Consider the following 12,301-nt stretch of genomic DNA (forward strand, 5'->3'; position numbering starts at 1 on the left):
AAGAAAAAGAAAAAAAAAAGAAAAAAAAGAAAGGTGTGTGTGTGTGTGTGTGGGGGGGGGGGGGGGGGATTAATACCTATCTTTCCTAAAACTACTTGAAAGCTATATATCCTGGGCAAAATGGGTTTATGTAGTAAATGAACCAGTAATTTTCGATTTCCACGGAATGCTGTGAAGTTTACCGTCACACCACTGAACCACGGGTTGATCTCAGCTTGTGCAATTCCGGTCAGTAACGTGATCATCTGACTTCCTTACTCCTTCTAGTTTCGTTTCTGACAGTTGAGCAGAGGACCCTGGAGTGTGAAGCGCAGCACGACTCTTCTTGTTCTACTCGATAAAAGCGAACCGAGGAGGCAACTTTCTCACAAGAAGCGACTGCAGAAATGAAACCCGCATCCGTGCACTTCATAGCGGCTGTCTTTGTGTTGGCGACAGGTATACATACTTACATTCTTATAACTCAAGGCAATCTTCGCTCAAATTCTTTGTTCCTCAAAGATTCAATAAGCCTAGTGTATTGAAGATTCGAGCAGGTTACAGCATTGAATTACTTTTTTGTGTTACTTTTTTTGTGTAACTTTTCGAAACGACCCGCACGTGTGAATATCTGCGTGAACACGGTTACTGCATGAGAGATGGGGGGAGACAAAGAAGTAAAGGTGTAATTTTTTTGTCCTGACCTGCCTTTGTAAACCGGAAAACAGCAAGTCGGACACATTTTAGCTACTAAATACATCTTGTTTTTGTTTGTTTGTTTGTTTTAAACGACCACTGTCGGCGTTTGGTTTTATCTTCAAATGGAATATAATGTAAGTCGGGCTACTCTTTAGCTTTATTGTTTTATAAACGTCAGAACAAGAAAGAAAGAAAGAAAGAAAGAAAGAAAGAAAAGTTTGGTCTTTAAGAGAGTTGTATGCAACCATTTTCACACATTTAACGCTTCAGTGCACCAAGAAAACCGAGATTTTACCACCAGCCCTGTTTTTTTTTTTTTTTTAACCCTGTGGTTCAGTACAAAGCGTTTGAAGACACTAGGTTTGTGAAACACCACAACTACCTGTAATTAACTTTGTTTTTTAGTTGTGGACTTATTTTTAATTATTATTATTCATTTCGATTTTTTTGTTTTTGTTTTTTGTTTTAGCAGTGTTTTATTATTTAAAAAAAAAATCAGGAAATGTGTGTGCGAAACGCCTATCATGCAAGTTTCAAAAGGTCATGTGTTCCAGTCTCACGTGACTCAGTTTAACACAAAGAGCTTCCTGCCTTCGAAGTCATACGTTTGCCAACAGGTATAAAAAGTCTATACATTCATATAAGTGATATACATGAACACAAAATATTCACAGGTAATTTCGACACTTCATTGTCTAGGCTGCATTTGGCAATTTTGGTGATGAGTTTGAGCATGTACCCAGTGTTCAACGTAGAGATGGTTCACTTGCATTTTCGCTTTATGCACCCTCAATAAAGCCTAAGTCCAGTCTTTTCACTTTCCTCAGCTTTCACCTCGGCTCAGGAAGATGGCAGACGCCTTAAGCCGCCTGCCAGCATGGCGCCTGCTGATTTGTTTTCCTCCACAGCTCCTACCTCTTCAAAAACAACTGCCCATACCAATGTAACCACTCACACCACAACCACTGTCAAAACTACCACCCCCAAGGTTACCACTGCTCCTCCAACCACCCCCAACGTTACCACTGCTCCTCCAACCACCCCCAACGTTACCACTGCTCCTCCAACCACTCACAATGCTACCACCCCCAACGTTACCACTGCTCCTCCAACCACCCCCAACGTTACCACTGCTCCTCCAACCACTCACAATGCTACCACCGCCAACGTTACCACTGCTCCTCCAACCACTCACAATGCTACCACCGCCAACGTTACCACTGCTACTACAGCAACACCACCCACCCCAAAACCAACACAGCCAACCAACATCACAGTGGGAAACTACACTGTGAAAGATGGAAACAAACTGTGCATCATGGTCCAGGCAGCAATCCAGGTCCAGGTCAACAACAGTCAGGTAGGGAAATAGTTTATATTGATATAATTTTATGACTCTTTAAAAATGTTTGGGGAGGGATTTGTGTTATAGTGAAATATAGTAAATAAAAAAAAAACTATTTGGGATACATTTTAGTGTTAGTAATTATGAACTTTAAATCATAATTAATTTCAATTGGAGTGTTTTTATAATTTTTTTTTCATGAACTTGTTGATTTACTGTATTTTGTAGATGGTAGGCACCTATATTGTTCCAGGAAGTGCTGACAGTACCGGCAAATGTGAAAGCAATACGGCCAGTCTCATGATCACTTTGAAGGAGGGATATGTCTCTATGAACTTCACCAAGGTATGTCAAGAGTCGATTTTTATTCGAAGTTCCAATAAGATCTAATTTTCAAATAGTAATTCATCATATTTAAAATGATATAAGCTCATAATAGTGTATTGCGTGATTTAGTATAGGTTTTCTACACAAAGTAATTCTGTTTTAAGACTTTGATTCTAATTAAACTGGACAGTTTGGGTCAAACCATGCTTGCCTTAATACAGCTGTATAGTTGCCCTTTTTTTCACAATTGGCAAAAAAAAATTAATCTGTTGAATAGAACAGAATGAAAAGTTATAATTTGCATGTTCACCATTAAGAGTAAAGATTAGTTGCTCATACATACATCAGTATAATAAGGAAGTTGAGTTGGAAGAGGAAGTATGGCTGATGTGGTGCTATTTATTTGATACCTTAGGCAGCAAAGTAACCACTCAGAAACAAACATGGCAGGTGGCAAGCACCATTGTGCTTCAGTCATTACTTCCTGAAAAGAGTGAGTCTGGGGGTTGCATTAATAATAAATGTAATGACATCTACTGGCAAAATCCTTAGTTTAAAAAATAAATAAATAAGATAACTTTGTTTGCCGTATAGAGTTATGGTGTCTCAGATGAACAAGTCAGAGTCACATGTAGTGTAAAGTACTTTTCTGGAGTGAATCATCATCATCATCTGATTCACTTGCCCATTAGGGTGTGTGTATGCATGCATTCAAGTGTGTGTGAGAGAGAGTATGTGAGAAACAGGAGATGGGGGGGTCTGCAGGATTCTCACCAGCATGTTGCACCTTTTTTTTCTTTTTTTTTTTTTTTTTACAGAATGACACAACAAAAATGGTCTTCGTCAATGCTGTGGCTGTCAACCTGACGTATGCCTTCAAGTCTGGAGGTGGGTGCAATATCCTTTCAGTTTTAACAAGACCGTGCTCATTTATCAGCTTTGTACTTTGTGCGTAGTCATTTGTAATTTTGTATCATCCTTCAAACATACATCACATTTTAGACAATTCTTCTCAAAACAGTAGGTTTTTACCTTCTTTCCATTGGTATCTACCACAGTGTTCCTGATTGTGATATGATTTCCTGGCCACATGATGCCAGTAAAATCACTATCAGCAGTGTTGACTACTACTTCATGCTTGTAAAACCGATCATGCTTGCATGCATGGTATTACATGAACTTTGCTTCTTTGAAACAGATAAGCAGAGTAAACAATTGGTGCACAAAAGACAAGCCGATTTATTAGTGCCATCTCACTGCATTTCATTGTCCTGTATTTCCAGTTAATGAGTAACTGAAATTTTAACTTTTTATACTCTTTAATTATTGTAGCATTTACTGATTTTGTGTGCTTGGATAGTAAATAAATAAAAACAATTATATTAACAATCTATCTATACTGATTAAAACAAAAAGGAAAATGCAATATGAACTCAATATGGACTCGCCTGAGCATAGAAAGATGTTGCAGGATATTTATGAACTCAATATGGACTCGCCTGAGCATAGAAAGATGTTGCAGGATATTTCAGGGCATTGATTTTGCATTTCATTTTAATGCTTAAGGAAACCAAATAGTGAGAACATTTGAATCATAAGTGCTATGCTGTCTAACCTGTTTATTTGCATATAAAGAGGGCAGATATAGAAGATCTGTGGTGTCACAGTGAACATGATTTGCAGTATCACAACATGCACTGCAAGGTCATAGTGGCATAGCAAAATAGTGTTCATATTTTGTTAAAACTTTTTATTAAAAGCAAAATAATGCAAAACCAAGTGTGTGGTTTTGCATGTTTAACAAGAAGGGGGTTCTACAAGCTTCATTACCATGGGTGGACAATTAGAAATTATTCAGAACCTCTGAAACTCACAGATAATCTTAAACCTGCTTTAGTGATTTTTGTCTGCACTCTGCATACTGATTATAGAGGTCCATATTTTCTTTCAGTTTTGTCTCATTTGGTGAAGAAGAATGAATCGGTGCAACTTTTCAGCATGACAGCAAGTCACTCATACTCTTGCAAGTCAGAGTCTGTCTTCCTGGGCAATGGCATCTACCTGATGTTTAGTCAGGACAGGATGCAAGCCTTTAACTTTACCAACAACCAGTTTGGTCCCAGTGAGTAGCATTTTGTTATTGTTATCATCTTTAATGTGTAGTGTGTATATACAGTGGGTACGGAAAGTATTCAGACCCCCTTAAATTTTTCACTCTTTTTTATTTTGCAGCCATTTGCTAAAATCCTTTAAGTTCATTTCTTTTCCTCATGAATGTACACATAGCACCCTATATTGACAGAAAAACACAGAATTGTTGACACTGTTGCAGATTTATTAAAAAAGAAAAACTGAAATATCACATGGTCCTAAGTATTCAGACCCTTGCTCAGTATTTAGTAGAAGCCCCCTTTTGATCTAATACAGCCAGGAGTCTTTTTGGGAAGGATGCAACAAGTTTTTCACACCTGGATTCAGGGATCCTCTGCCATTCCTCCTTGCAGGTCCTCTCCAGTTCTGTCAGGTTGGACGGTAAACGTTGGTGGACAGCTATTTTTAGGTCTCTCCAGAGATGCTCAATTGGGTTTAAGTCATTGCTCTGGCTGGGCCATTCAAGAACAGTCACAGAGTTGTTGTGAAGCCACTCCATCGTTATTTTAGCTGTGTGCTTAGGGTCATTGTCTTGTTGGAAGGTAAACCTTCAGCCCAGTCTGAGGTCCAAAGCACTCTGGAGAAGGTTTTCGTCCAGGATATCCCTGTGCTTGGCCGCATTCATCTTTCCCTTGATTGCAACCAGTCGTCCTGTCCCTGCAGCTGAAAAACACCCCCACAGCATGATGCTGCCACCACCATGCTTCATTGTTGAGACTGTACTGGACAGGTGATGAGCAGTGCCTGGTTTTCTCCACACATACCGCTTAGAATTAAGGCCAAAAAGTTCTATCTTGGTCTCATCAGACCAGAGAATCTTATTTCTCACCATCTTGGAGAACTCCATGCGGGTTTTCATGTGTCCTGCACTGAGGAGAGGCTTCCGTCGGGCCACTCTGCTATAAAGCCCCACTGGTGAAGGGCTGCAGTGATGGTTGACTTTCTACAACTTTCTCCCATCTCCCGACTGCATCTCTGGAGCTCAGCCACAGTGATCTTTGGGTTCTTCTTTACCTCTCTCACCAAGGCTCTTCTCCCCCGATAGCTCAGTTTGGCCGGTCGGCCAGCTATAGGAAGGGTTCTGGTCGTCCCAAACGTCTTCCATTTGAGGATTATGGAGGCCACTGTGCTCTTAGGAACCTTAAGTGCAGCAAAAAATTTTTTGGAACCTTGGCCAGATCTGTGCCTTGCCACAATTCTGTCTCTGAGCTCTTCGGGCAGTTCCTTTGACCTTAATGATTCTCATTTGCAGTGACATGCATTGTGATCTGGAAGGTCTAATATAAACAGGTGTGTGGCTTTCCTAATCAAGTCCAATCAGTATAATCAAAAATTTCTGGACTCAAATGAAGGTGTAGAACCATCTCAAGGATGATCAGAAGAAATGGAAAGCACCTGAGTTAAATATATGAGTGTCACAGCAAAGGGTCTGAATACTTAGGACCATGTGATATTTCAGTTTTTCTTTTTTAATAAATCTGCAAAAAGGTCAACAATTCTGTGTTTTTCTGTCAGTATGGGGTGCTATGTGTACATTCATGAGGAAAAGAAATGAACTTAAATGATTTTAGCAAATGGCTGCAATATAACAAAAAGTGAAAAATTTAAGGGGGTCTGAATACTTTCCGTACCCACTGTATATATGTACTAGATATACAGTTAAAAAAAAAAAAGTCTGTGTACACAATTATAGTCTGTGTGGGGGAAAATGTGTACACTTTGGACTTTGCAAAATGTATTCTGCAAAAGACATAATTGACATTTTGAAAAGTCTTGTACCAGCAGTGTGTTGTAAGTCTGTCTATCTGTCTATCTCTCTATCTATCTCTCTATCTCTCTATCTCTCCATCTCTCCATCTCTCTATCCATCCAAATATAAAAAAAGGAAAAATATATATTTTTTCTTTTTTTTTTTTTTTTTTTTTTTTTTTTTTACTTTTAACTTTAAATTGGATATACTAGTTTCTGTATTGTTTGCTTGAAATTTGGTTTATTTTCTAATCAAATAACTGTTCAATTGCACAATAGTTTCTTGCAGCCTCCCCCCAAAATATTTCTAATTAGTAATGTTCATTAAATGAGATTAAATAAATGTGTCAGTTTAAAGCATTCCAGTCCAAAACTGCTTTGGTTATATCCAGTCTGAGAAGCAACATACTTGCACTAAATTAATTAATTTCTCTAAATGTTTTTAAAAACGAATCTGTTCCTGTCTTTTTTGTTACTGTAGTTGACCTATGCAAGGCCGACCAGCCAGATTACCGAGTGGCCATCGGTGTAGGTGTGGTCCTGCTCATCCTCATCGTCATCGTAGTTATTGCTTATCTCATCAGTAGGAGAAAGAGAACGGACGGATACCAGACTCTCTAAATGAGAGACTCCATAGTAAAGTCTATACAAGAACATCACAATTATGATTCATCTGTGCAAGTTAAATCTAGCATTTGGCACTTAGACAATTTTATGAAGCAGACCATACTTTGGATTTTCTCTTGGATTTAAACCAAACATCAGCTACTGCTTCTTTTTGTAGGGCACACAATATACATCATCAACGAAAGGGCAACTTTATATATATATATATATATATATATATATATATATATATATATATATATATATATATATATATATATATATATATATATATATATATATATATATATATATATATATTATTAATATAAATACCAGTTCAAATAATACAGTGCTTACTTTTATTTTTTTCATATTGCTGTATTAGCAGTTTCTTGCTAGTTCTGGAATTGAGTTGTCCTGTGTATTAAATCTCAATGTATGATTGTTTGGCCAAGGTTACATTATATTGATTACATTTTAATAGAATATCTACATTAATTCAGTATTTATGATGACATTTGACAATTCCTGCTGGATCTCCCAGACATTATAATTAGCATGTCTGTAGTGCAGCACTCAATTTATTCTGCTTAAATCTGATGTATAAATACTGTATAAAAACCCCTTCTCCTTGGCCAAAATAGGATTATCTTAGTTCACTGGCATACCCTGTGAGAATTTTCGATGCAAATAATATATATAGGATAAAATTACTTAATTAAACAGAAGAATTATTCATTATTATTGTAATTTCTGTAAAAAAACAAAAAAAAAAAAAACATTTTGCACCTTTTTGAAACGAGCTTTCCTCAGGAACATTTTTTCTGACATCCTACTTAATCCTTTGAACTGAAATTGAAAGTCTGAAGGTTATAAGGGAAGATTGTGATTTCTGTATGTACATTGCAAATGATCATTGATGCCTTGATCAACTTTCCAGTAAAATGATTTTTTTTGTGGAAAGCTGTAAATTTACCCAAAAGAATATTAATGATTGTTGTATAATAAAATAAAAAATTAGCTGTGATAAAGGGATCTTGAAAAAATAAAACTGACAGCACCTTAGTTTTAAATATTAAACTTGAGTTCTTCTTTTTATAATTTGCAAATGCTGTCTGTCTGAAGATTTCTAAATAATAAAGGGATTAATATGTGACTCCTGTGTTACTGTGTTAACTTGTTTGAATATTGTGTGAAGGGTGTTTTTAGCTTAAATCATTTTTTTATTTTTTATTTTTTCCCTGACTGGCCAGAAATAAGTAACAGTGAATCCCAGAAGAGTATCGGTTGCATGGCCAAACAATAATTCTCTCCATGCAACAGTCTTTGCTCTACATTAAGAGCACAGGAAAAGCAAATATAAAAGCAAAAAAAATAAACATTTTGGGTTTTTTTTTTTAATTCTGGAAATGTTACTTTGTGGTTATAAAAAATGTAAACATAAAAATATCTATTAAATAATGTTATGTAAAGATTATCTTTAAGTTGTCACTGAAAAAATTTAACTTTCTGGAAATAAATAGTTTATGGTTACAAAAACAAAACAAACAACAAAAAAAAACCCCCAAACATAACATTTGGCTTTTATTAGCTAGAATGATTCCTTGTACTTTCCCCTGTTCCTCAAACATCAGTGGCTTACAGTTAATATTGCCGTTTTTTTCAGTCAGTGAACTTTGACTAATGTATACACACAAACTGCGAAACTTAACGTAAAACATGTAATAAATGAAACACGTTTATTTGTCCACACACACAACCCAAACACGGTGTTATACAAATCCAGCACTAGAATTTGATATCAAAGCGTTTCAGTAAATGTACAGTTCCCTCTTGTTTATTTCCCTGTATCTGATTAGCAGTTTGTAGCTGCTTGCGAACCGTACAGATGTGCTCTCATGCCAGATGTTTTTCGGGGTCAAATTTCTGGGCGCGGGGCGGAACAGAGGGAACAGCGACTCCCCGGACAAGCTGAGTTTCACTGCTTAGACACACCACATTCCTCTCTTTACAACATTTCTCTCTACACAACATTTCTCTCAAATATTATTTTTTTAAGTACAAGAAAAACAAACAAACATGGCAGGTAAGATCTCAAACCTCAAAGTATTGCAATGGCTTTGTCATTATATTGTTATTTATTTATTTTTTACTGAAATGCGTTGAATGTGGAAATCTGGCAATTGAAATTCTGCACATTTTGTAATCAGTAACACTGCTGGAGAGATTTCATAGTTTAGGGAGTCTGAGCTGTTGCGGAAGATCAGAATTGCTCAAAAAAGTTTTTTTTGTGCGTATGAGTGTAGTGTCAGTTTATGTAAATAAAAATTTTGAATACGGACTATTTCTGTGTGTGTGTGTGTGTGTGTGTGTCGTGTGCAAAACGTTTTCTTTCATCTACAAAACACACAAATTATATATGTCCTTTATCATGACACCAATCCATATGGCAAAAGCAACAGCTTAAGCATTTTTATAATAGCCAAGTTGCCTACAGTACGTGTTTTTGGGGACATTTTGAGGAAGCCCATGGAAACCCAAACACACACACATACAGAAAGAGCATGTAAAGCTTTATTCTCTTAGCTCAGGATTAAACCGAAGACCCCAACACAGACCCCCACTGTGAACCCCTATATCTTAGGGAATAGAATAATTACAGAATATTTGTAATCGAAATGTTCATAAAGATCACTTATATTTAAACACTTTGTAACCAGATATCCATTTGAGCACTGTGCTGCTGGCTTCTGCTTTTATTAGTATTATTGATGTTATGTTTCAAGATGGTGATATGGAGAGTATTGTCCCTAATGTCCAAAACACCGGGAGTGAAACCGGTGCACTAGTGGAAGTCAAGTTTCAGAAAACCCCCTATCAAACCCAGAAGTACCTGGAGGGAGAACCCAAAATTTTGGGGGTGTGTAGATACAACCAAACACTGATATTATAAAAAAAAATTAATTGTACACCTATAAATATTGCTTACCCCTTTCTGAAATAAATGTTTTAATGTACTTGTCTTTTTTTTCACAGGTAACACAAATTATGCTGACTATCTTTTTCATAAATGTCATATGTTTGAACTGGAGGTACCATTATTCCTCCGAAACAGTCATCATCAGCATTGTCTTTTCTTTAGTTGTAAGCATTATACCATTACACTTTTTAAAATTAAAATTCCAAACGCAATATCTCATATTATGTATTTGCTTTTCATACTGCAGAGCATTGCAGCTGGTAGTGCTGCAATAAAAGCACAGAATCTGCACCTTACTGCAGTAAGAACTAAAATAACTCTTTTTTTTATCCTCAGGCATACATATCAGTACATATTATATATGCTCTACAATGTACAGTTATTTTATTTAAATAATTTTCTCTTGTGCTCTGGCAGCTGAAGGCCTGCTTGGGGTTCCAGGTTTTGGCATGTGTGTGCTCAGTGATATGCTTTATCATCAGCTCAACTCTATTGGTGGAACCTTACATTGTACACTTCTGCTGGTTCGACTATAACAATGAAAATTCCACATTAGAAAGAAACATGTGCAACAGAATGTGGGTAAGACAGTTTTCATAGCCCAAAAAAAAAAATGTAAAATTGAAAATAATAAAGCCATATATATATATATATATATATATATATATATATATATATATATATATATATATATATATATATATATATATATATGCTCTGAGCCAGCCGTCTAGCCATCACAATTTGGACCTTGTCAAACTAAAATCCTTACGCTTGCCCATTTTTCCTGTTTCTAACACATCAATACCAATATACGCACTCTAAATTTTTCCCTTAATGAAGAGATAATCAGTGTTATTCAGTTCACTTCGTAATGTTTTACCGTCATAATGTTTTTACCTGGTTGGTGTGTTTATTTATTGATCTGGAGCCCAAAATATTGATCTATTGATCCCAGAAGCAGAGGAGAGAATACACCTTAAGTGGGATGGCATTTCATTGCAGGGCACCATGTGCACACACATTCTACCATTGAAGTTATGGCAGAAACTCATACAGAACGAGAAAGAGCATGCAAGCTCGGAATCAAACCAGGAACGCTGGAGCTGCGAGGCAGCAGCACTACTCGCTATGTACCCATGCTGCCCTTTTATCATAACACCAGATTAATGAGCATTCTGAGATTTAAGAATGGGAAAAAAACCCCATCTGACATCTTAACATAAACAGTGTGTATAATTCACAACAAACTTCTGTATGCTTTTCCAAACAAATTCAGAATTGATTTATTAGACAATATCGTGGATAGCACACAATCTCATAACCTCAAGATCTCAGTCTGTACTTTGATCATATCATTGTCTATGGTTCACCATTACTATATCATCAGACCTCAGGGTGTACAGTCAATGTGCCAAATTCATGTGATTTTAAATGACACTCATTTCAATAATACTGAACTATACAGTATATACTGTATGTAATAAAGACGACATCATTCAGAGCCATATTCTTAATTGATTCTGCTTACTCACAGCTCATCTATTCGAATATCTCAGGAATAGAGATGCTCGTGCAGGTGGCTCAGATCGCTCTCTCTGCCACATTGACTGCGTACTGCTGCAAAATAATTCAGTGCTGCTCACCAAGGAGCAATGTGGTAAGAACCCAGAACTACCACTCCACTTATTACAAATTTCATAAGTACTCAATCTCAGTGTGTCTCTGTGCTAACCTCAGATCTGCTTCTTTGTACTCCTTCAGCCTGTCATTGCAGTGAACGTGCCCTCCACAGAGCCACAGCCCATTTAACTGAATCATTTAAATGATGTTTTACACACTTGCATAATGAATGAAATTACAATATGCATATATTTGTTACATGTATACAAATTTGGTAAAATGTATAAAAAAAAGAAAAAAAAAAAAAGGATCTATTAGTATTGTACTGTCTTCATTAAAGACAATGGCTATGATAAACAATAAAGTCAAATAAAGAGGTTTTAGGAAATATATATACCAACTTATTTTATATATATTACACATTAAAATGATCACAATTTTTTTTTTTCGCAAATTTATAAAGTCTTATTTAGCTTGAAGATATTGATCTTGTATCTCGTGCTTGTGAAGCTGTCTGATATATATTTTACCCAGCAGGTGGCATTGTTTCTTTGTGTATCGTTTTAATGAAAAATAGCTGTGCAATAATAAAGTGAGTCGATTGTTGTTCTGTTCTGTTGTTGTTCTTACGTAACCTAAAAATCACAATACAGATTTAAAAAATAATTTGGTTCATGTACACAGACCAAACATAACAATTATCAAAAGTAGTCTTATAATTCTTTTTAGAAATGCCTGGATTTGCAATTCATACCTACCACAGCAAGCTATATGCTATATTGACTAAAAAAAAATATTTGTATAACTGCCGAGTGCAAAACAGAGCACAACACTAATAA

At 36.2% G+C, this 12,301-nt stretch overlaps 2 protein-coding genes across 2 annotated transcripts; both read left to right on the forward strand.

Annotated features, from left to right (window-relative positions):
• The first annotated feature begins 146 nt into the window (after positions 1 to 146).
• Positions 147 to 7,609, forward strand: cd68 (CD68 molecule). Its single transcript, XM_083542278.1, has 6 exons — positions 147 to 438; positions 1,506 to 2,038; positions 2,252 to 2,368; positions 3,169 to 3,238; positions 4,302 to 4,472; positions 6,732 to 7,609. The coding sequence occupies exons 1-6, from the start codon at positions 387 to 389 to the stop codon at positions 6,869 to 6,871; spliced, it is 1,083 nt and encodes a 360-aa protein (XP_083398404.1). The 5' UTR covers positions 147 to 386; the 3' UTR covers positions 6,872 to 7,609.
• Positions 7,610 to 8,768: 1,159 nt separating this feature from the next.
• Positions 8,769 to 12,068, forward strand: LOC310726562 (membrane-spanning 4-domains subfamily A member 4A). Its single transcript, XM_083542280.1, has 7 exons — positions 8,769 to 8,945; positions 9,646 to 9,779; positions 9,896 to 10,003; positions 10,087 to 10,140; positions 10,257 to 10,421; positions 11,377 to 11,499; positions 11,604 to 12,068. Exons 1-7 carry the CDS (start codon positions 8,939 to 8,941, stop codon positions 11,649 to 11,651), a joined length of 639 nt encoding a protein of 212 aa, XP_083398406.1. The 5' UTR covers positions 8,769 to 8,938; the 3' UTR covers positions 11,652 to 12,068.
• The last annotated feature ends 233 nt before the right edge of the window (positions 12,069 to 12,301 follow it).

The sequence above is a fragment of the Silurus aristotelis genome (genome assembly GCF_946808225.1).
Source record: "Silurus aristotelis genome assembly, chromosome: 5".
In the NCBI taxonomy this organism is placed as follows: domain Eukaryota; kingdom Metazoa; phylum Chordata; class Actinopteri; order Siluriformes; family Siluridae; genus Silurus; species Silurus aristotelis.